The sequence below is a fragment of the Electrophorus electricus genome, chromosome 19, assembly GCF_041902795.1.
Source record: "Electrophorus electricus isolate QZ-2024a chromosome 19, ASM4190279v1, whole genome shotgun sequence".
NCBI classification, from domain to species: domain Eukaryota; kingdom Metazoa; phylum Chordata; class Actinopteri; order Gymnotiformes; family Gymnotidae; genus Electrophorus; species Electrophorus electricus.
In genome coordinates this window covers 12,216,462-12,240,604 of record NC_137515.1, presented here as the reverse complement: position 1 = coordinate 12,240,604, position 24,143 = coordinate 12,216,462, and the positions used below count along the sequence as shown (strand labels likewise).

Genomic DNA, 24,143 nt, shown 5'->3' with positions numbered 1-24,143 from the left:
TGGGGAATTTCATTACGATGTGAACATCTTTTTCTGAGAATCTGGCATTACTCATGGGGACTCTTCGGTAGTTGGTTAGACATTCTGTATGTTCTTATAAAAACTTTATTTAAAAAAACTCAGCAAAATACATTTAGAGGGCCAGTAGCTGTTCTTAAGACACACCATGTCGGTCTTTAAAATCCATTGTATAGGGCTCACATGACCTTATGATTCTCTCTCACTCACACACACACACACAAAACAGTAGTCAGCATCAGCTTTGTAAAGAGCCTCAGGTGCGGCACAGACAAGACTGAATAAAAAGGTTATGGGTATCTGTTGAAACGAGTACATGGTAGCAAGGTCCCCACAAAGCAATGGGCTTTGTTATTAGTAAGTGCATTCACTGCTTGTTGTTGAACATAGTTTCTTGTTTGTACTGAATGCAACAGGTCACAATTCCAAGGAGCACGTGTAGGTGAACCATATTTCCGCCCTCAATGGGAAATAATACATGTAACCTTCATCTCATATGTGAACCAGATACCAAATGTTTATGAGAATCAGGTCAGCACACTGGAGCCTTGTGTACCGTAGTTACCTTGAGAGCAAAACTGGGGCACCCAAACAGGCCAAGATGCTATATACATAGGAAAGACACACCAAACTGCCCAGGAGTTGCTCTGTTCAGATAATCTGAGCCACATTTTGCTGCTTCTGTCATAGCTAGTGGATCAAGAAGGGTGACTTCTACCAGAGCCCACACTGTCCAAGCTATACACACCACCCCTGCACAGTGCAGTGGCTTTAAGCCTAGACACACAAGTTCAGAGAACAGCAACAAAATATTTAATCTCAGGCACAGACACAGCGTCAGCCTTTCTCCCTCCTGAGCTCCCTGTCAAGCATTACAGCAAATAAATCACTCTAGTACTACTGAAACACACGTAAAAACAAGGTTGGGGAAGCGAGACTGCTGGGAGGCCAGTCATCATTCCTCATGCTGGAGCAACTGGAGTTGCTGGAGAAACTATTTTTGCCACATTCTGGAGGCTTCTTCAGGTGTGGTGCACCAGACCACTTCAAAAGACAGCGGCCGTCTGCCTGCAAGGTTGATGGGAAACAAGTGCTATAGCTCAGAGCTGACGAGTGAGGACATGCACTGCGTGAAGTGTCAGAAGAAGAGGTTCACTGAACTCCCAGGCATGTGGGATAGAAATGGAAGTTAAAAAAGAAAAAAATAAAAGGGAAAAGGATGTGGGGCAAATTCCTGAGACAACGCCTCACATCATTCCATAGTGGAATTGAGGGCAAGCATACTCAGGCATGAAGGAAGAAACTCACACAATGGTGACATTGTAGCAAAGCTACAGTAGACTCCATTCAGGATATTTTGGTCTAAAATGAGAATTAGGCATTTAGACTCCTGATATAACAGACATTTGAAATCAAAAAGACCATGAGGTAGGAGGGAAGCGCTTTACCTGACTACTCAGTTGTCCTTAGAGGCAACACATTCCTAGACCTCTAAGGGTTGCAATACAAAGTGATCTTTCATGCTTAATAAACAAGCATCCTCAATGGTAGCAGCACAAAGTAGACAGCTAACCTGTCATGAAAAGGGTTACAATAGCTGAGGTGTAGTGAGCAACACCAAATATGTCCATGGGACTTTCCTGAGAACTGAAAAAGGAATTAAGTGGTCAAAGGGGTACTATGAATAACAGGCAAACATAGTCTTGACACAGGCCTAATTGACAACTCACTCTTTTTTCCTGTTTTTGGGGTTTATTAGATAAGCATTACATCATTGGTTTAATCATTCCCAGAATGCCTGCAGGCACCAGGCTGGACCACCACGGCAATATTCCTGTTGGCTGACACAGCAGCTCTTGCAACAGACTGGGCTTTTTTCTGTCTGTGAGATGCTCCACACAGGGCCATCTTCCCCAGCAACCAAACAATGTCCTCTATACTAATGCCTTTTCCTGTTACATAATCCTGGATTTTTTTCAAGAAATAAAGAGTCCTCAAATAAGAGTCCCCAAATAAGACATCAAATTTTGGAATGTGGCAATGATTTTAACTGCCCAGCCACTTCCTGTGGCATGCTGGCTGGCTGGCTGAAATGGGTTACAGATTTGGGCAGATTTTTGAAACATGGAATTCCGCCTACCTTAGGCGTGGCTCTTACAGCATGTGGGAAAGACTTTCCAGAGGGAAAGCACACTTTAAAGTCTTTGCTATTGTATGCTCTAACCTTGGACTGGATTACTCCAGAATGATGGAATGGGCATCTTCAGACACAAGCAATATACCTCAGTCTACAGGGTGTCATAAAATAAATGTGAAAGGCCAATCATTAACACCCAGAGAACCTATTGCGTTCAGTGCGTTTTAGGAAGTCCCCTCTTACACAACCAATTGGTGTATACCAAGTGAAAATAGACAAACCATGTTCTTAACATGGCAAGGCTCTTATAGTATTGTTACCAGAAAAAAACAAAACAAACAACAAACTGTTCCAAGATGATTAACTTTTGGATAGTGTTTTATTGCATCAGTTAACAAAGGGTAGTTTTTCTCTCTACAAAAAAAATAATACTTCTAGAGATTGGTGACAGTGTCAGTCAACCTAAACAGCATATAATTATAATAATTTATTCTAGACAAGCAAAGATGCTTTTTGATGCACTTGTACTATTGTAATGTTTATGTATGGTTTAATATTCTTATATTAATATTTAAGCATCTGTAATATGATTTTCCTATTTTCTTTGTAGTGTTAGTTTGAATGTTGAAACGCCTGATAACTGAATGTTCAAAGACATTTTACATAGAATAGATTCACAACAATGCAACAAAGAAAGTCCAAATATACATGTGACATTAAACAAACAAAGGAGAACAGAAAGACAAAACATGCAAAATGGTTGATCCACAGGCAAGGGACATGTCATGAGCAGACAGGCCTCCAGCTCTCACCTCTAGCCCTGGCCAAGTCCTTGTGAGAAAGCTTGCTGTTGGCCTTTCTGCCCAAGGCTCAAGATGGGGTCAGCGGCGGCTAACTGGCTCGGGCAGGCACGTTGCAGGCTAGTGCTCTCGTCACAAGATCCATCAGAAGCAGTGAAAGGAAACTTGGAGGGCAGGGGTTCAGCGTGGCATGGGACAGCACCTCAGGGTTACTCACCCTTGTAGCGAGGGGGTCTCTTCTCCTTGAACGCTGCCAGGCCCTCAAGCCTGTCCTTCGTTGGGATTACCTAAGAGATGGCATGGCAACTTCAATACAGAACCAAAGAATTCCGCTATGTAAATCTGATTGATATTTGCCAGCCTAGTGAATGCCTATCTGCCAAGGCATGTTCTAAAATACAGCTAACCTCAATACTCCTTTCTCCTGCCTCTCTCTGCTTCCAGTAACTCATGTATATCTGTTTCACTGCTGTGATGTACGCCCACAACAACAATGCACATACACACATTTTCTATAGTCCTATACTTAAGCATATGCGAAATGAGAGGTGACAGCTTATTGGACAGATAAATTATGTTGCCAGTTTGATTCCTAATATTTTCACCACGTCTTGGGTAGATACTTTAGCTTACCTGTGCATAGCATGCCTCTTCAATTGCTAGCCCTGTTGTTAAATCCACCTGGAAATGTCAAACGAAAGATTCAAGACATAATCAACCTGAAGCTCTAAAACAACCTGCAGTATATGGTGGAATTCAGAAGTGCAATTAACATGACATCGCTGCTCATTAAGACACCAAAGGCTTAATGTCAGAGCGCTTTGCGCAAGGTCATGTCATAGTACAACATGCTCACCCATTTTTAAAGATCTGAAAAGAACCAGCCTGACACAAGCCTGGTAGAGGAAGCACGCTACAGAAACAGCAGTAAAGGCCATCTGTACAAAACTGACATGTCCTAGTTAACTGATGTCTCAGGAACTGACACGTCACTGAACCGTTTATGCAAATTCCTACGATAACCCTAGTACATCTTAATCAACGACAGGTGACCTAGCCATTTATTTCAGCTGTTCTGAGAATATGAACATATGTCATTAACACACCCCATTCATGCCTGACAATATAGTAAAACTGCAAATCTTGTGAGTGACAATAGGGAAGGACAGGAGCCCTACTTTTATAGGTTACCTTGGCATTTCACTGATCCAGAAATATCTCCCCAGTCTCACTCTGCACTAGGCAAATAACCTCATTTTTAAATACATGTCCTTTCACATAGCAAGACAATGCGACAGACCCTTAACAGCACCTTTTCTGAACCGACTGAACAGATATCTCTTTTCAAGAAGGTCATAGAAAGAAAAGCTCTTCTGCACATGGACAAGAAAAACTATTCAAATTATACAAATCAATACAATATAGTAATCAGGCTCAAAATTAAAGAAAGACTCCTCTATATTGCTATGCAACACAATTCATAGAAGGGGATTTAGTGATGTCTTTTCTGGCATTTGAGAAATCAGAAATGACCATGATTTCACAAGCACCAGCTGCGAATTTTTTCAACCTGATCCTCTTATCCATAATGTCTTGGCCATGAATAATAAAAAATTTGGGGGTTCACAAGTCATCAATGTACCATCAGGATAGTTCTAAAAATTCAATGGTTACAGGTTTTAATGATAGTCTATAAAACCCAGTTATAACTAACATTTCTCATTTTAATAATTGTAATAACTGTGTATAATTATTTTTTAGTATTTTCTTTATATTTTAGCAATACTATTTATAATAGAAAAAAATTGATAACTTTGCTCACAGAAAGCTAAACTGATTACCAACAGACAGCACAACAGATTACTAACAGACAGCAAAATTAAATCCTAACACTAACAGATAGCACCATAATGTAATGCTGTAATGCTGTTTTACAGTATGTTGTGTATCTGGCTTGCCAGCTGTGTTGTGCTCCAGTCCAGGACTGGAGCTCATTAAAGCACCTCTACCTGATCACTGACATAAATGGCAACACTTGTCAGGAAGCCAGGCTGACTAAAGACTTCCTTTGACTGTAGGCAGTGCACACAGGCAGGCCCCTGGGTTGAAGGTGATGTCATGTAGCAGACTCATGCTGGCATTTATAATGGCAGGTCAATGTGACCCTCACACAGGTTTAGGACCAAGCTCACAGTGTGGGACACACTCCATGCTCAGACAGCTTAATCTCAATGACTAGTGGACATGTGCAGAGCAGAAAGGCCCAAAGCCACGTGCTCCTGATCTTCTTAAGTTACAAGAAAAAAGGATCAGAAATACCAGAACAGCTTACTTGAGGCATTTTCATTAAATTCCCATTAACAGAAAAGTCTCAGAGAAAAATTAAGCCCTCAGATGCTTAATTCACTGTTTGTTTTAGCAATACAGACTAAAGGCAAAAAACCTTTTGCCTAGGATTATGAACGTTTACAAAAACACTAGTTTACAAAGACAAATTGCATAAACATATATACTCTTACCTCTATGCCCTGGTTGATGGCTAGTTTGGCCATCCTGATTGCAATAGGTCCCTAAAAGAACAGCCACAGAATCTCATGAAAAAACTATGTGACATTTTCCAAAATTTAAACCACATGGCGCGACATTGGGACAGTAGAAATGAGTATTCATAGAATCAGACGCATTAACAAAATAACACATGTACCACCTGCAGCCTTTAGGACCCTTTGAGTAGGGATATGTCACTACGATGATAAGACAAACTCGCTAAACTCTCTTGGCAAACACTTAGAAATAATCTTAATGGCACTTCTTGGTCCAAAGCACTAAATATATAGTACATTCATTTGAGTAGTACATTCATCTTATTGTGGATAAGGATAAGGACAATCGTGTCAGTGTTTTCTCTTTTGTGCTGCATTTGACTTAAACTACTCAAGGACTTGGTACTTGACCAGTGAATTAAATCACATGTGTCAGAGCACAAGCAATAAAGTGTGTGGTGCTACTGCACAGCCAGTCTAGGCGTGTGCGGCGCTGTACCTGTGGGTTGAACTCACGAGCCAGCTCCAGAGCTCTGAGGTAGGCTGCATCGCCACTTTCGTTCTGCTCCACAGTGTGATTGACAAGTCCCAGGGTCTTGGCCTCTGTGCCATCCATCACACGTGCAGAAAAGATTAGCTCCTTAGCCAGGGAAACTCCTATAGCCCGTGGGAGACGCTGTGTCCCTCCTACAGGGAGGAAGGAGGGGGAGAGAGAGAGAGAGAGAGAGAGCGCGAGAGCGAAAGAAATCAGCCTTACTAGTGCTTGCAAATGCTTCTACAGGTAGTCTAAGCCTTTCAGCCAAAAACATATTAACTAATAAAGCAACAAGCACATCTAAAACAATGGCTAAATAAAACCACATACAGATTCCAGAAGATTTACTGCATTGTTAAAAGATCTCATATTATCTTTGCATAAATCTGTTCGAACCACAATAGTAAACAAAACCAGGTAACTGTCAACCTCACGGGTGGGAGAAGCCATCATTTCTTCAGCACTTAAAAGGAGTATAGCAGAGTTCTGTGCACAAATGACAGGTAAAAAAAAAACTAGATGTCTGGTAGGATAGTAAACAATCGTAACAAGCAGGGATTCATTAGTGAGGTAGCATTGGAATGTTGCAGCTTCAGTGCTGAAAGCTGAACCAGTCAAGCAGCTCAGTAGTGCTGACTGATATTTTCAATCCAGCATCACAGCTGTAAACCACTGTGTAATATACAACTAAATATTTTAACAAAAATGTGGAACCCATGGCAGATAAGTATTATCAGTATGAAATAATTACATTGTCAATATTACACTGCAGTGTCCAACTCTTCATCCTGAATATATCACAAGTTATATACCTTCTTGGGTGTGATATGCCTGTATAACGAGAGCTGAAGGTAGCCACCCTACCCGGGATTCGAACCCGGGTCTAAAAGGAATTGAACATGCTCTTTGACCTGAACAGGAGGCTGCTTTCAGCTTTCCCTTACACATGGTGTCTAAAGTGGGACGGTAGCAAGGCCAAAGGGGAGGATGGTGTGATGGAGACCCTCATTTAGGAAGGTTAAATGGGTGCTCTAGCTGCTTTGATCTGGTTGTTAGAACTCACGGTCCCTTCGCGTTGGTCCTGGGTTCCCACCTGAAGCATTTTTTGCCACTTTTTCAGGCTGCAAATCTACAACATCAATGCAAAGCTTGGTGATGATTATGAAGCATTCCATATTAGAAAATATTGCCTATGTAAGCTGGAAAGAGATATACAACTACCAGCAATCCTTTACAGAAGTGGGAAAATCAGTTTTCACTTCGGTCCATCACTTACGCCACTAAGTTATTCATCATTGCGTTGTTAGTGAGCATTTGGTGTCAATGCATAGCCATCTTGACTAGGAATCAAGTTTTTAGCCTTTTGACAGCATTGCACAACTCTTACCCAAGTTCTTGAGAGAAATATGTTTAAACTTTAAGAAGCAAAGGCATGTTGCATAAGCCATTACTTATGAAGCAATTCTCAACTTTCACCACAGTAATATGCACTTTTGGATATCTAACCCTTTGTTCTGTCTGTCTGAACATGAATAAACCATCCTGAATCCAGATCTAGGCCACAGCATGCTTGACAGACTGACTGTTATGTTTACAGTCTGACTATTTTCATCTGGGTTGACGCATATGTTTTCCAGAAATTTGGCAGACAGCTACATTTAAAGAAAAGTAAAGTCCTTGGCCCACATCTCCAAAGGGGCAACTGTGTTGCTGTTGCTGGAAATGAGCATGTGTGCTTATCATTACAAATCAGCACTCAGTAAAAGCCAGATGCATGCGCGCGCGCGCACGCACACACAGACACACACACACACACACACACACACACACACACACACACACACACACACGGAGACCAGTAGACGCAAAGCCTTGCACAACATTGAGTAACAAACAGGTTTTTCTAATGTGGTGGAGATTTTGCAAGAATTTCAAGGAAAACCTTGCATAACAACATAATCTTGATTAGTGAGAACACTGGACTGTCCAATCTACAGTATACTCGAGGAAAACAAGTCAGACAAAAAAAACAAAAAACAAAAGACAAAAAGCATGATGTCTCAACATGTTTATAAAAGCATGATGTTCTGTGAGGCCAGCCGGCCTGAAGGATTGCCCTGACCCATTTTGAAATTGTTGGTAAAGGCCAGTCAGTGAGGCATGTGTAACATACTGCATTCCCAGAATTGTTCAAAGGCGGCCAAGAAAGGCCGATGTCACCTCTGAACATGCGGCAGCTGTGGAGTTTGGGTAGTTTCTGGAGAAGAACAGCTCCTGGAAGCGCCACTCAAACCCTGCAGGTTTTAACCTGTTAATGTCCAGCACGAGGCGGTCGGGACGGTGCTGATGAATATGGTCATCACCATCTGTGGAAGTGAGTGCCAGGTGAATTACAAGAGAATTTTCTATCTACTGGAGGATCTTGTGACTTTCTAAGAATGCACAGGGGCTCTAAAAAGGTGAAAATGGAACTACTGAGAAGGATAAGCAAACACACTACATGTGTTAACTTCAACATACTCTCATTCTTTAGTGCACTTTTCCCCACTTTCCCAATGCATACACATACAGGCAAGCACATGCATGCATGCAAACACACACACACACACACACACACACAATGAGGATGAGTGGATGACTCTTAGAGCTCAAATTACAGCAGGCCCAGATTCCACTTTCTTCACACTCTATTACACAAAAAACTCCCACCACAGCATTCTGCAGACCAGCACAGAGACAGCAGACAGTTGTTTTATGTGCTAAGGTAAAATATGCATTTCTAGGTATGTCTGGTCAAGCTTATTACATTTTACTGACCAAGCCATTACAACTACTTTCTTGCACTCTACATTGCGGTGGAAATCAACTGGCTAGTTTTACAAGCAAATAAAGTCTTTTAAAACCATCAAAAAATATCAGTTTTGAAACTATGAAGATCTTGGTAATACTTAAGACTGTGGACATATGATAATGCTTACCATCGACTATTCACAATATTAAACACTATTCTTTGATGTGATGTATTAACATGAAAAAAACCTACAGGCTTCTGTATTAAATATGCAAAGCCATGACAGATCATGAATGATGTAATCATTCTGTGATGCTACTGCACAACCAAGGCTGTAGGACAGCCTTATAGTGTAGTGGGTGCCAAAGCTGCCTCTCCTGGGGGAGACTGGGGATCAATCCCTGTGCACTGGGGTTCAGTCCTAACACTACACTTGCCCACCACTGAAATTTAAAATTGTAAGTCACTCTTGATAAGAGTGCCAAGTCCATTAAATGTACTTTTAATAAATCACAAACCTCAGCATTCAGTAAGAATGTTATCGCAGCAAGAACACTGTTCTTGAATCTGTCCTGCCTCAAAAGCAGTGACACACTAATGATGTTAATTTATTTTTGTTTCTTAAATTGTGTACTAATTTAGGATGACAAGGTGTTTTAATGTCCACTAATGCACAGAGTGATTTTCATAAGTGGCGCCTCATCCTGGATCATCGTTTATGTATTTTTCCTACTTGAGGATGCATTTCAAACAAATTGACACCTACATCTTTTGGAACGAGAGTCAACACAACAAATACATAATTCTGTGCTATTTACATACTACACTAAAAATAAATGGTCATTAACTCTTTACTAATCTATTGATAGAGTTGACACATATTTGTGCCAGGTGGACAGCACGTTATCACCTCAATTTATACTAAATGTTTTCATGTAGCTTGAAATATGATATCCAAGTTTAAATATAAACCTGGATGCTCATTTTCTTTTTGCATGGATCCAGTGAGGCATGTCCAGAGAAACCCATAATTGCTCAGTGAGAAGGTAGCCTACTTCAGCTGTGGGATTTGAACATTGGTGTTCAGCATTCTCTTACGCATTCAAACCTAAATACTGGTATAGCTATTTAACATAATTTTAAACATCATTTTCAAGAACCAGATGGAATTATTCTGAGCCATTCTCTGAGATAAATGTCCAATGTCCAAAGACAGATGTTCTCAAACATTCTCTAAAGGTAACAAAACTAACATTATTTTGGGGACCTTATTGGGACATTGCCGAACATCCTGTTAACGTGCGTTTTAGTACAATAGGACCTGTTGCATATGTCATTAAAGGCTTAGGAATGTCCTACAGTGAACGTTATTAAAAATACTCAAATGTGGACTCATAGTATAGTGAATAACGGCTTACAGGCTAACATCTTTCTTTAGACATATGAGCGGTACTCCAGTTACCTTCCCAGGTTTTACCCTAAAACGACACTGAAAGTTTTTCCTTTTTCTGTCGCCTTTTTTATTCTGTGTTGCTGAGGGGAACACAGCGGATTGATTGATAGCCACAGTGTTAAACATAACCACCCTTGTATGTCGCAGACTGGAGATCGGATCGCATGAACTTTTTCTGAGCAAGAGGTGAAAGTCTTAGAAGTGAAAGACTGTTAGGGATCTGTCTGTTTAAATAGAGCCCAATTCTCTGTTTAAATTATAAGACGCCACAGTTCATAATTTAAGAACATATTTTGAACAGTATCATCTGCATTTATTACATATCAATCATGTTCACATTTAAGATATTAGCTAATGTACGCTATCGTTAACTAGCTTAGCTAACTACATTTGAGTGGTTAACCAGGTCTAGCGAACAGCCTTCGACTATACACAGCAGGAGCTAAACGAAGTAAAGTCAGTGAATATTGGCAATTTAAAAAATGTCAGTATATCATATAGCGTTATGAAAATAAATGTGCAGCCAAGCTAAATTACATAAAGTTAGCAAAGGTTAGCCTGCACTAACATTTGTTAGCTATATCCTCATTGCTTGCTCATTACTGAATAAAGTGTCAAATGTAAAGTGCCTGGTAACTAAAAAATTACCAACTTATCCACATTGCCTCGATTAAGTGTGGGGAATGCAAACAGTATGCAAACAAATTAAGTATGAAGATGAACACATACGTCCTGCTAATACAGCACTTTAATTAAGGAGGAAACGATAGGGCCTTTAAATATCACAAATCCTCTAATACTCACACATACTTACAGGTTGTGAACCTGAATCTTCCTTAGGGCCAAACAAAGTTAGAACTGCCAGGTCTTTCAGTAAGAGATATCAAAATCCAGCAACAAATAGTTTTTGAAGCAGTCCTCCAAGAGGTATCGTGCACACAGTAAAATAATTGGAACAGTGGCAGGAACAGTGAATTTAAATCATTTCATTTGTGGTTCTCCCTTTGGCAGGACCTACAAAGGAGATATCCCCTCAGAACACAGCGTTTTCTTGACTGCAAAACTTAAAACTCTTGCTGACCTCCAATAATTGTTATGCGTGAGGGCATGCCAAGCTTGCTGGTAGGCAGGAAAGTGAAATGAGAGTATCATCTTGTAACAGAGAAAATGGTTGTTCAACCAACAGATCAAATCAGAACCATGTTTGTTCTTGCTGAACCTTCTCGATCATGGAATCTCTATAACTAACCTTAGCGCTCATCTTAAAGGCAGGGAGACTTTGGACACACCTACTCTTTGTTTATTTTTATTATTTTCTACATTTTAAAAATGAGGGAAGGTACAAAAATCAATGAAATAACATTGATTATGCTGTGATTAAAAATATTGACTATAGATTTTAGATTCTTCAAAGTAACTATCCTATACTTTCATGACAGCCTTGCATGATCTTGGTGTTCTCTTAACAAGCTTCTTGAGGCAGCCACCTACGACCCTTTTCCATCAGTCTTAAAGACTCGCATATGCAGAGTACTTGTAAGGTGAGGAACAAAGGTTCTGAAAGAAAACTATTTACTGAGGGTGTGTGTGTGTATTTTAATGAATTCAAATGTAGGTTAACACCTTTACCAAATTATATTTGTCTTAGAAACAAACTTAAGCAAAATGCTTTTACTACTATTAAAAACATATTCAGTCAGGTGTGTCCAAACTTTTGACTGGTACCGTATTTCCATAGGGTGTGGCAGGCTTTTCTTACATAATGTATGTGATGAAATCTACACACACTATTTTACAAAAAACATACTGAGTTTTATTTAATTAAAAATAACTGATTTTGTTGGTAAAAATGATGTGTATACTTTGTTTTTATAAGGCATTCACACAACAAGCTTTTTTTTTGTAACTGTCATCCAGTGCCAAAAATGTTCCACGCAGACCGGAAAGGGCATTAGCAAGAGTGTTTGCAGATGTCAGTTATTGCATAAAAAGGTGAGCTAACCTTCTTGTTGTGTGCTGCATGGTCCACTTTATAGCTACAGCTTGTAATTTTGGCTTCCTCAACAGTCCATTATTGCCAAGCAACAACAGAGCTCAGTTTCTGGGCTTCAAGCAGCCTGCATTTGTTTACATATACACCCCCACCACCCCAAAATGTCTAACATTTGTTTTTGATCCACTTTACAAATTGGATTCCAAAATATCTCACTTGCAGCAGTTAAAATTGCTTTCAAGTAGGATGTGTTGTGTGCTTATTTTCTGGAAAACTTTAAAACTGAATGCAAAACATTGACAGAATGTTGGCTCCATAAACAGGCAAGTACTATTACATGGATAATGTAGATCAGAGACCTATACTATAATCTATTAGTAGGGCCGTAAAATTGTCATGGACCATTAAATATCAGATTTTCTGTGAAATGCAGGAAAACTAAAAAAAAATTAAAATCATCAAACATGCTCCTTAACTGGACAGAGCTAAATGTAAGAGATCATTGATTTTTTTCTGTTGCAATGGACACAAGTCAAATGAGCCCTTTGCACAAGGTATTACAAGTAGTAATGTAGCTTGCTAGCTAACGCTATCAAGTTCTCCTTTTAATTCCTGATATGGATTTAAATTTAATAAACACTGCCATTGTTGGTTTTGTCAAAACATTTTTTTTGGAAGTACATACATTGCTGTTACATTTTGGAGGGTGTTTGAGGCTCCAGCATCTTGCTACTCTAATGTTAGCAGGCCTGTCAATTAATTCTATGACATGGAGAGAGCTGCATGTGTCAAAAAATGGACAACTGTTTTCATCTCAGTGAGAGTGACTATAACAGTCTCCTGATGTTCAGTGCACTCAGCCAGGTAGGCTATTAGCTTAGCATGACAGGCTAGTCTGGCCAGGCTGAGTTATCATCACAGCTAGCTATGTAGCTAGTTAAGGGTTATTTAACAAGGGCTGTGAAATGTAGCATGTGTCTTCTCAAAACTATGAAATTCATAATTCTGAGAAACTAGGTCCATGAAATTAGAAATTTTCCTGTGATTTTAATAGTGAATTTTCTTAGGGTTCAAGCACATAGTGTAGCTGAGTGAGTTGTACCCAACAGTGCACTACAGGGCAGTGTTAAATGTTTTGGCTATATGTCCTGAACCAAGTCACAGACTCAAAATTATTTGTTCGTTTTGATCCTTCTGCTGAACTCAACTTGACCCCACCTATTGACTGTCACCAAATTGAATTTTTGCCAAGTTGAGTAATATCCAAATCCTTCTTTTGCATACTTCTACACTTTTTGCCCACTCTGCATGAAACTGGTGTCAACATATTTGGTGGGAACTTTAAAATGCTAGCTTTATTTACTTAAACTGCTATAACTCCTTAACAGCTTTCAAGAAATTTGAAACATTTTACTGCTATTAATACCTGACCAAATAAAAGAGTTTTGTCAACAGACTGCATTATAATTTTCAGATAACTGTTTCTCAGGAACCACTGGTTCAGTCAAGCTGAACATTTGTGTACTGCTTCTGTGGGTAAGCTGGTTGTGTACTGCACTTCTATGGGCAATTGGCTAAAACCTCAAAAGGTATAGTCTGATTATGACTGAATTTGGCAAATATTTATGCCATAACATTCTGAAGACATTCTGAAGAAATTCAGTAAGAATTGGCATTAGGGTGGCCCTACAGTGGTGATTCCTATAAATATTAATTAAGGCACTTCAGTATATTTGCAGTTTTGAAACATATTTATGGCTCCAACTTTGGCTTAGACTGACATAGATAAAACTCTGTTCCCTCTGATTCCCAGGGATATGTGGAATAAATAAAGGTTTGGTCATTTTTCAGTCTGCATTTTAGATTTTGAGATAATTTACATAATATGAAAAACCCTTTTTTGAAAACTATTCAAACTAATAAAACTCAGTAATTATCAAAAACATGCTGCCATTTTAACAGTGTGGCCTCTAATGGCTAATTCTTCCAATGTGTGCTTTTTCATTTAACACAGCTGTAATTCAGGAATGCCTCAATTCTCATGAAACTTAACATGAACATTCAATTATGGAATCATAGGTATCCTGCCAAACTTGGTGCATTTTTGCACCAAGGGGGTGCTGTAACATATAAAAAAGTATGTAATTTCAATCAATCAATATGGGTCTGGAAAGATTCTGAAAAGATTCCTTGTAAATAATTATCACAAATATGTTGACATTTAGAAACACCATGGGTGCCACATATCAGTCAGTTTCCAAAAGCCGGTCTTTTTGTAATCAACTGGCCAAAATTTTATTTGATCTTGTGAGCGCTGTAGGCATCAGTCTTGTGTCAAATATGAATAATAATACTTAATATGTAAAAATAACAGTGAGATGCAAAATCCCAAAACAAAACAGAGAGTCTGGTGTGAATCCATCATCGTGAGGTGCCATCATGTCAACTGGCAAAGTGCAAATGCGCAGAATTGCGCTTCAACCTGTAGATCATTGCTTGCAGCTATATGTACCATTGTAATGATTTTTTTGGCCCTTCATTAGAAGAAAAAAAACACACAACACTCAAAACAAGCTCATAACAGCACCAAATAATGACCCCTGAAGGTGTAGGTAAGATACAGAATTAGGTTTCACCTTCTCTCAGGCTAAAAAAAACCTACCTGGTAAAGTTTCTAACTGCTGTGCTCAAGTGTGTTATAGGAAAATGTCTGTGAAACAGACAGCCTCTGGAAGAAAAGAGAGTGCTGTGTTTGCCAACGCTGCAGCTCTGCTGAGAGATGTGGGTCAGGCTAGCGTGGGAAGGACTCAGAAATGGGTCAGTGGATCTGGGGTGTCTCTCTCTCCTTGGTGGGTGTGTGAGTACACTCCTACAATACAAGAAATGGCTTGCCTCATTTCTTCAGAAACAACTTGTTCTTGTGCCCTTATTGTGCCTTGGTAATTTGTAAAGCCTTCCTTGCTGGTCTCTTTGTCTCAGTGTGAGATGGAGAATGAGTTCCCCTACTCTGAGGCTAAAATAAGACTCTACTACAATATTTAGAAAAGTGAGGTGTATGTACATGCGAAGGTACATTTCATAGATGAACAGCTCTGAACAGCAAGTTTGAACAATGATCTTGTTCAACCCAGGGAAGACAGATCCTGGGTCTATCTTTAAGTCAGTTTCAGAAAGCTTTCGTCAAATGTATTTTTTGTCCACATTTGTTCCCTGATGCTGGTTACAGAGTTTGGGTCTTAAAAGAGAGATGAAATTCTGTGTACATAAAAATGCCAGTAAGTCTTTGCTGATGTGGATGGGAAGATTGCAGTATCAAACTATCATAGCACAGCAACCCTAGTAACAAATGAGTAGATCACTGATTAAGCTACACATTGGATTCTCTGATCCTTAAAAGGAAAATCCCTGATCATTTGGGTTGAAAAAGGAGCCAGTAGACGGATTTGAAAAGACCTGATTGACTTAACCGAATTAAATTCTAAATGTCTGATTAAGCTACATTTGCTCACTAGCTCTTCTTGACCAAACTTTAAAACTTCTCAGAAATTGGAGCTGTTTTAATTCCAGGTAGTGGACTGAATAAACTTGCAGAAGTGTGACCAGAGAATTACGTCAGACCTAATAAGAGTATGTTTCTATTTCTTCCAACTCACATGGACAACAAGAATTTCATTCTGCAGAAAGCTCAAAATGGCATTTGTAAATGGAGGCCTTATACACTCTGATATAGTAGAATACTTGAGAAAGGAGTGAAGATTTTTCTCACTAATTACCATGTCCATCGGCTTAGCTATTTGGCACATGGGAGAGTTGTTTGTAATCATCTCTCAAATGTAGTCTTATCAGGACTTCTAGCTCAAAGTTCATAGGATCATAATTCCTAGGAAGGGTGAGAATTATTTGTTCTTTGAAAGCAACAGGAAGTTTCAGTGTTATTTCAAAATAAACTAAATGGATAACTCTTAGTAACTGTTGCACTCTGAAATGTGCCTTACAGCAGCTTTGCTCAAATATGCAATCATTTTGAAATCACTCAGCTAACACCATACTGTTCTCACTAATATAAAAATCCAAAATATATAAAGAATTAAAACTTCACATAACCCAACAGGGCATGACTGACAGCGATTGCCTCTCTCCTCCTAGCTTTTCTTAGATCATAACACTACCCAAACCATGCACAAAAGCCTGCTCTTCCTCCTTTGAATTCATATCTTTCACGAGTCTGTCATTTGCCCCAGGCAAGCGAACAAATAACTAGCCAGCCCTGTGGCTGAGCCTTCTTTCACCACGCCAACCATACTCTGACCTCTGTGTGAGTGCCAAAGCACTGGAAAAGAGGCACTGGATGCCAAGATACTAGCAGAAGTAGCAATGACAGCATATTAAAACCATGTATGCCCTGAGGATGTCAACGGACATGACCATACTGCCCATGTTGGCAGACAAGGCTGTGAATACAAAAAGGGTAACTTTCATAAGAACAGTTTGATCTCATTTCATCAGTGAATTTACCAAATTTGGCTGTTTTTTATTAAAGATGTAAATGTAATGTTTTTATTTTGGGCATTTTCTGTATATAATGAAAAACCCCAGTTTGTTTCACGGTGTGATCAAACTGCCAAAATCATTAGGAAACATTCTCTCCAACATCATAATTTAGGAACTGTGTGACACAAACATGCAGGCACGTGAATACTAGCCCCCCCAAATACAAACAGAAAGACACACAAGTGCACACACAAACATAAAGCTTAGCTCTCTTTCATAAGAGTCCTGTTAGCACTAATAGTGTAATCAAATTTGCTTTAATCCCCATAGGAGAATTCTCTTATTAACTAAACTTCATAGATCATTCAACTGTGACTATGGAACTTTTTCGAGCATTCCCTGCTAGAAGGAACAGCCTTGAGTAAAAGGCTGCCAGTGGTGTTAGAAGCACAAGGTTTACATTTGGGATAGTACAGCCTGAGGACCTAGCACAAGGGTAGAGAGAAATAGAAGAAAATGAGAAAGATGAGCAGAGAGGAAAAGAAAGGAGCAGTCCAAACACTCAATTGTTCTCCCTTTCAGATGGATTGCACTTAATAACAGGTCAGTGAGCAAATTGTTCCAGAGGACCAAACAGCATGCCTGCCAAATAAAGAAACACTTTCGGCTGACATCTCAGTCTCCCTCCATTTCCAGAGACCTGAAGCGCACTGAATACATCTCCAACAGCTGGCTGCAGGCCAAGGCTCTGGTGACCTATTTTTTCATGCAGTGGGAGAAGCTGCCCAGCGTGATAGGCTCACCATCACCCTCACCTCCTCTGCTAGCACAGACATGCACCAACAGCTCAATCTGACCGGTGCATTCCATAGCAGCTTCATCCCAACATCCACTTGCCAATCGTGTGTGTGCGTGCGTTTGTTTCTGGGACTGCTGTAGTTCACTGATAACACATTTGTCTTTGGTGTAATGGCACCAATTAGAAACTGGAGGGAAAAAGGTTGAGATGGATTTCCATTTTCCTTCTACAGCACTGACTACCATTTGCCTTCTCTGTCTTACACAGAAAAGCCAAAGTCAGCGGCATAATACAATTTCAGTTCAGACTATTGACAGTCACAACGGAATGTTTTAAGCAAACTGGTACCATTAAGTTTCTACAGTAGTTATAATCCTGTGGTAATTCTATGGTGTTTTCAAACTGAACTTTGCCAGGAAAAAGAACGAAAGTTACCAGATCCAATTTATTACACCAAGCTTGTAGGATGTGAAGGAAAGAAACTTGCCATGGAGGTGCTGTGGAGGCTCTTAATATAAACTGCCTGCAGGAAAGTGTGTAAGTGCTCCACAGTGCATGCTAGAGTCAGGAGGAGGAGCTACTGAAATGTCATGAGCCCTCCTCCCCAGGCGTACCATCAGTGGAAACCAAAGGCCACCTGAATAAAGCGGCATCCACATCGACGGGACTGGCTTTGTCTTAAGCCTAATTAAAGCAAACCCATGACAAACATTAACAATGTCATTCTCGAGATGGCAGCTGGCGAAGAAGGCTGGCATTTCCACTCTGAGCAACAAGATGGAGGCAGCATGTTCAATGCCGACCCACTGAGAGTCTTGTAAGGCTGAACGTCATTACCTTTGCCAACGTTTTTCACGAGAGCCAGGGGTGGGGGGAATTTTTAAAACGGAGCAATAACTTCATAGTTAGGCCTACTCAACATTTGTGCATGCATAATCATTATTTTGCTTTCTTTGTTCCTCTTTTCCTTATCCCAACAGCAGAAACAAATAGGGCTCTGTTTGGTAGCTTGTGGTCTGGTTTTATATTTAGAAATGAGGTAATCGGAGCAGTAATCTTATTTTTTGAAAAATTATCTGGATGGGGCTGAACATCATTGGAGTGCAGTCACTCATTTCCCCTAACCAACATGATAAAAAAAGAGGAACACAGATGTTTTACTGCTGTAAAGCCGGCCACAGCAAACAATAAAAGAACCATTAACTGCTGAGAAAATAACCACAATCAATGGAACAATCAATTAATTTACAGGGACAGTGGCACCTTTGTGTTTTCTAGTGAGAACATGTCTCTCTCTGAACTCCATACAATAACATTATATTGTTATATATAGTATACACACTAATACCTAATTATCCATGAAAACTGAACTTGAACACAAAACATCTGGGTATATGATTGCTGATTAAAATGGCTGCTTCTGCAGAAGCAGAACACCCTGAATGTAGGAAAATCTGAGGAAAACTGCTCCAACACATGAAGAGAATGTTGCTGTCAGATGTCTCTTTAAGAAGGCCTTTTGAAGAATAAATAAATAAAACATTATTAGCATATTAAACATTAAAGCTGCTGTAAGAATTTTCACTAAGCTGTCTTTACAGTTTGACAACTACCCAACATTTGCTCTAAGAAACAAAAAGTCAGTTATTGTTCCAGGCTCTGTAATTTGCAATTTTCATCTGGCTTTATGAACTTTCACTTTTATTTTCCTCAGGCCTGTCTTTGGAGGAAAGCTTGAAAAGTGAGTGTAAGGACAGAAGGGACGGCGACAGATTAATTTGGTGGCTAAGTCTGGCAAAAGTTATCAAAAAGGGTAACAAAGATTACAGTATCTTTAATGTCCTCAAAAACAGGAATGCTGTTTAACTTGGGCATCAAGCTGTAGAGCAAAAATATTTAAATAGAGCTACCAAGACTCACCTGCACCTGGAATGATGGCTAGTTTTGTTTCAACCAGACCCATTTTAGCAGAGGTACCTGTGAAGAAAAACAGAGAGATTTATCATCAGTTATATCATAATTACAAGGTGAGCACTCTGTCATCATCATATTTCCCAGCCTTACCAACACACCATAAATGATCTCATCGGAAAGGGATGCTGGCATAAAGACATTCCATATTACATAAAATTCAATGTTATCTTATTTTTAGAGCATTAAAAAAAAATGCAACTCTGTGGCATCAACAGCACTGGCACCCTAAAATTATTTTCTACAGAAATTAACATGTCCTTTACAGAACATCAGTGACTAGTGCAAAAGCATATGGTGTGGCACTTCTGCTAAGTGGGAAATGTGCTAAGGCTTCATGAACAGATTTCCAAGTCCAAACTTGGGTGTGTGAGATGAAAAGCAAGAGTGAAGACATCTGCTCACTGTCAGAGTGGGTTTTTAATTCGCTAGAGGAGATGCACGTGCACGCGCAAACACACACACACACACACACACACACACACACACACACATAAAATGGGAGAACCAAAGAGAACCCACAGAGCATCACAAGCATACCTTACTATTTTGGGTCTAAGTATAGGTAATGTCTACTGAAAGCACAGGAAATAGCTGTTAATGTGTAATGTGCTAATGGCCTAATGTTGCTTTTGCGTTCCACCCATGTATATCAACCTTTATATTAATATGTCTAATGTACCCATCTCTGTTAGATATAGCCAGAGTATGATAGTTTTTGTTATTCCTTTGTGAAGCAACCATGAGTTTGAGAATGGAGTTATATAAACTTATATATTATTCTAATTATTACTATATATTATTATTAAATTGAAAATAACACACAAATAACTCCAAGTTAATTTCATTCTTAACACAAAAAAACCCTAACAAAAAGCACTAATATTCTCACACCTATAAGTGCACATCTTACCTGCTATTCTGATGTCACAGGCCAGAGCCATCTCAAGCCCTCCACCCAGTGCTACTCCATCAATAGCTGCTATAGTTGGCATGGGCAGGTTACCTACACAAGGAATTCATAAATCAAACGCCAAAATTCAAGTGTGTGCAAACTAAGACTAAAATGTTTTGGATGCAGACCAGTCATTTACTTCTACTCTCTTTCCTATGGCTGTATGATATGGACAAAAGCACTATATTGCACTTGCATTATTACATATTTGATTGCAATATATGTTTCCATATTTTAGGCCTGAATTACAGCCAAAACCATTCAATTTGGTGGATCATATGCATGCCATGATTCCTTAGAACACCCACAAACCACTTTGGTCATTGTGTTCACAACAAAAAAATGATGGGCTCATTAACATATTATGGGCTCATCTTCTGTTAGATCATTATTACAAAAGCTAACTCTGATAATAATTAAAGATAATATATAATGTACAGACCTAGTTTTTAGGGTAGTATTTTTTAGGGTCACTTCAAAGGTAACCTTCCACTTCTCATTTGAAAGAGTAAACCCAATGGGGTATTCACTAGAGTGGTCCAAATGGTAACATAATATATATTTTTAAGTAGCCTTCTCTGCAGCAATGAACCAATGTTTTCAGATCATTTTAAATAGGGAAAACAATACACATTAATTTAAACTATTACTATTAACAAATGTGCAGTGAAAAATAAAAAATACTTAATATTAGTAATGTAAAATATAACCTTGGTATAATAATAATCACCACCATGATATTCTAAAACTCTATAAACATTATACAAATATAATTTGATGCTTGATGTAATCACCTGAAACCGTTTTTAAAAATGGCTTGTGGTATTACGCATCATTGATATTCCATCTGCAGAATAGAGTTACATAAACAGCTGCACATCCTAAATACATAATAAGAATGCAATGGCTGACTTTTTAAGTTAGTTGACTAATGCAGAGCTTAATTTTAGAGTGGGTTGAAAAATATAATGGAAAACAGGAGTTTAATTAAGAAACATTAAATTGGAGTTTGTCTAAGCACATTTTAGATGCAAACTAGTTGCAGTCATATAGACACAAGAGGCATATTGTGATTTTGTGCTCCAAATTGAATTAAACAAAGACAAGTATCTGATTCACCCCATCTTTTTGATTACTCAGATATAAAGAAAAGCCCCCCTCCTCTTTTGCATCTTTTGTAAATTATACTAGAATGTTCATAGTTCAAACATTAGGCCTCAGTTTTATGACTGTTTACATTCTGAAGCTCAGACTGGCATCAGGCAAACCCACTTCATGACCACATTATCATTTCTCAGGGTAGGTAAAAAAAAAATAAAAATAAATAATAATAAAAAAAACCTAAGTATAATGAAAAAAATCTAATCCTTTAATAAAAACTGGATTTAGCAAGCGTACCTACCTAGTTCTGTAATAAGTGCCCTTGCTTTAGAAACAAAAGGCCCAACTTCACGCTGATCCATCTTGGCTCTCTCTTTCAAGTCAGCACCTACTCAGGGAGACACAAGAACAACCAATTACCAACCAAACTAGAATAGGCATTACACAGTACCTCACCAAGTTTCGAAAAGTGAGTCACATTTCACATTTTCAAGTCTTAATGTAATCTGCAAGTCGCCATATATACGCACAGTGATTCTCATATACTAAACAAAACAAAATAAAAATAACACCAAATGTTTAAACTACCTGCACAGAATATTCCAGGCACCATGCTGCATAAGATCACAGTGCGCACCTTGTTGTTCTTTTTCACAGATTCAACTGCTTCAGACATCTATTAAAAATACAGCATTAAAGAGCAAGTAACTCATTGATTTACTCAGGTTGACAAATGTGAAAGGTGACTGAATATTTCAGCACCCTAAATGTACTTTATACATACCATTTTAACAAGATTTTTACTGATAGCATTTTTAGCTTTAGGTCGATTGATTCCGAAAACAACAATCCCTAAAAATACAAAAACAAAACAAAGAAAGTCAGTCAGTAAAGTTCAAAACCCTTTTTACATGATTTGTATCTTTTGTTCCATAACATAATTCTTTGTCAGGTTTCTGTGAATTTTTTAATACAGTTAAACAATTATAAAATTGTTTATATTTCCATTTAACTATTTATTATTTCCACAAATCGGTCAAGGCACTGCAAATTTAAGCAGGAAGACAACTGTAAATCTCAAGTCCAGGGGACATAACACCAAGGCAGCTTGACAGATGATTGACAATTTGGAGACTTGAGGACAATCGCACGACTGAGTTTCTCCCATAAAGATGTATTTAAAGCTAGCTAGCTTGAAGGAATAGATTCGTGTAGCTCCTCTTATATTTACTGAACCCCAACGACAGTTAGGCAGGACTGCGGTGCCCTGCAATATTTTCGAAATATATATGGTCGACAGTGTTGCCGAGTAGTGTAAACTAGCCGGGGTCTACCTGAGTCATCCCCGTCCAAATACCTAACGCTTAGGTCATCCCCCGATTTAGCGTCGGAGCTGTATTGTCGCATCACACTATTCGATGCCAGGCGTGCATGTTGAGTTCTCCTGACCAGGACATGTTGCATAACATCTTGCAATCTACAAACGCCGTCGAGGTTCGTCATTGGGGGTCGAAAAGCATGAAAAAGGACTCTACACCCCACGAGAACCGCCATGCCGCTTTGCTGCAGTGTGTATGTTTTGACTTTCAACTTTGAACTACGAGTGACGCAATTGAGGACCACGTGACTAAGTCGCACTAGCGGTGTGGATTTCCCCTGATGCATATTCCCCAGAATAATCCCAGTTTCAAATATTTTCCATTTTACCTTCTTTGATCACCGTATCTGTCTCATTGCTGCTCAAGGATTCAATGTCCTTCTAATATTATTATTTTCTATTCGATGGGCGTTGTAGGTTAACAGATGTTCTGTTGTGGTGGATTTTATAAATAGAGAACTTTTAATAAAATTATTTTTAATTTCGCATCCACAAGAATAATTAAACGCCCCAGCCCGCCACCACTATTTAGACAACTATTTACATTACAGGCTTATTGTTCCATTTGAATCGAGGCTCTCGATTCTAAGCATATTTTTTATTTTATTTTGTCCATCTATCTCTCAAGTCTATAATCATCTATCCCCACCCGGTTCTCGTCACAAACTAATCTGGGGGAGCACGTTTTTCCTCAGACACGCATGAGGCCGGCAATTACGGGATGCCGGGGAAGATGGGCGCGCTTGCGTGGACCCGTCCACTAACCATCCGGATTCGGGCACGGATCTCTGCGATAGCGTGCTAACCTCTTAGCACGCTGCGAACACTTGTTATGCCCCATACAGAGCATAACAGAGAAAATAATGCATTAGTGCGTTAGAAATTTATGCAAACCCGCAGTCAAAGCAGCTCATCCCTGTCTACTTTTAATTTCACTTATACTGCATGTCCCGTGTTTGTAGGATTTGATTCTTGGTTACTTTATAAAGCTATGCCTTTGTTTTGTGCAAAATATGCTGCTAGGAAATCACTTTAAATTGATAAAGCAAAACTGTTTCATTTCGAAGTTTTAGATAGCCCAGTGTAGGCCTATTTTTATAGTGCTAAATGAATTCTTAATAACGTAAATGTAAGGCAAATTCTTGCCTGCTCTATATTTTCGCTGACTGAAAAAGGTG

At 39.1% G+C, this 24,143-nt stretch overlaps 1 protein-coding gene and 1 long non-coding RNA gene across 5 annotated transcripts in view; one reads left to right on the top strand and one right to left on the bottom strand.

Annotated features, from left to right (window-relative positions):
• Positions 1-2,515: 2,515 nt before the first annotated feature.
• auh (AU RNA binding protein/enoyl-CoA hydratase) lies at positions 2,516-23,186 on the bottom strand. 3 transcript variants are annotated; one of them, XM_027009007.3, is made up of 10 exons: positions 22,922-23,184; positions 22,372-22,439; positions 22,176-22,263; positions 21,889-21,975; positions 20,445-20,537; positions 19,481-19,537; positions 5,998-6,185; positions 5,475-5,525; positions 3,589-3,636; positions 2,516-3,242 (listed from the first exon to the last, which is right to left on the bottom strand). In XM_027009007.3, the coding sequence occupies exons 1-10, from the start codon at positions 23,139-23,141 to the stop codon at positions 3,165-3,167; spliced, it is 978 nt and encodes a 325-aa protein (XP_026864808.2). In that variant the 5' UTR covers positions 23,142-23,184; the 3' UTR covers positions 2,516-3,164. The 3 variants fall into 3 exon arrangements, with proteins under 3 accessions (XP_026864808.2, XP_081558877.1, XP_081558878.1); XM_081702751.1 differs by lacking the exon at positions 5,475-5,525 and having other exon boundaries at positions 22,922-23,185; XM_081702752.1 differs by lacking the exons at positions 2,516-3,242; positions 3,589-3,636; positions 5,475-5,525 and adding an exon at positions 8,254-8,399 and having other exon boundaries at positions 6,014-6,185; positions 22,922-23,186.
• LOC113576743 (uncharacterized) overlaps positions 9,844-24,143 on the top strand; it is a 42,886-nt gene continuing 28,586 nt past the window's right edge. For both annotated transcript variants that reach the window (XR_014118722.1, XR_003410550.3), the window contains exons 1-2: positions 9,844-10,063; positions 12,195-12,269. This is a non-coding gene — a long non-coding RNA (uncharacterized LOC113576743). The remainder of the gene's footprint in view (positions 10,064-12,194; positions 12,270-24,143) is intronic.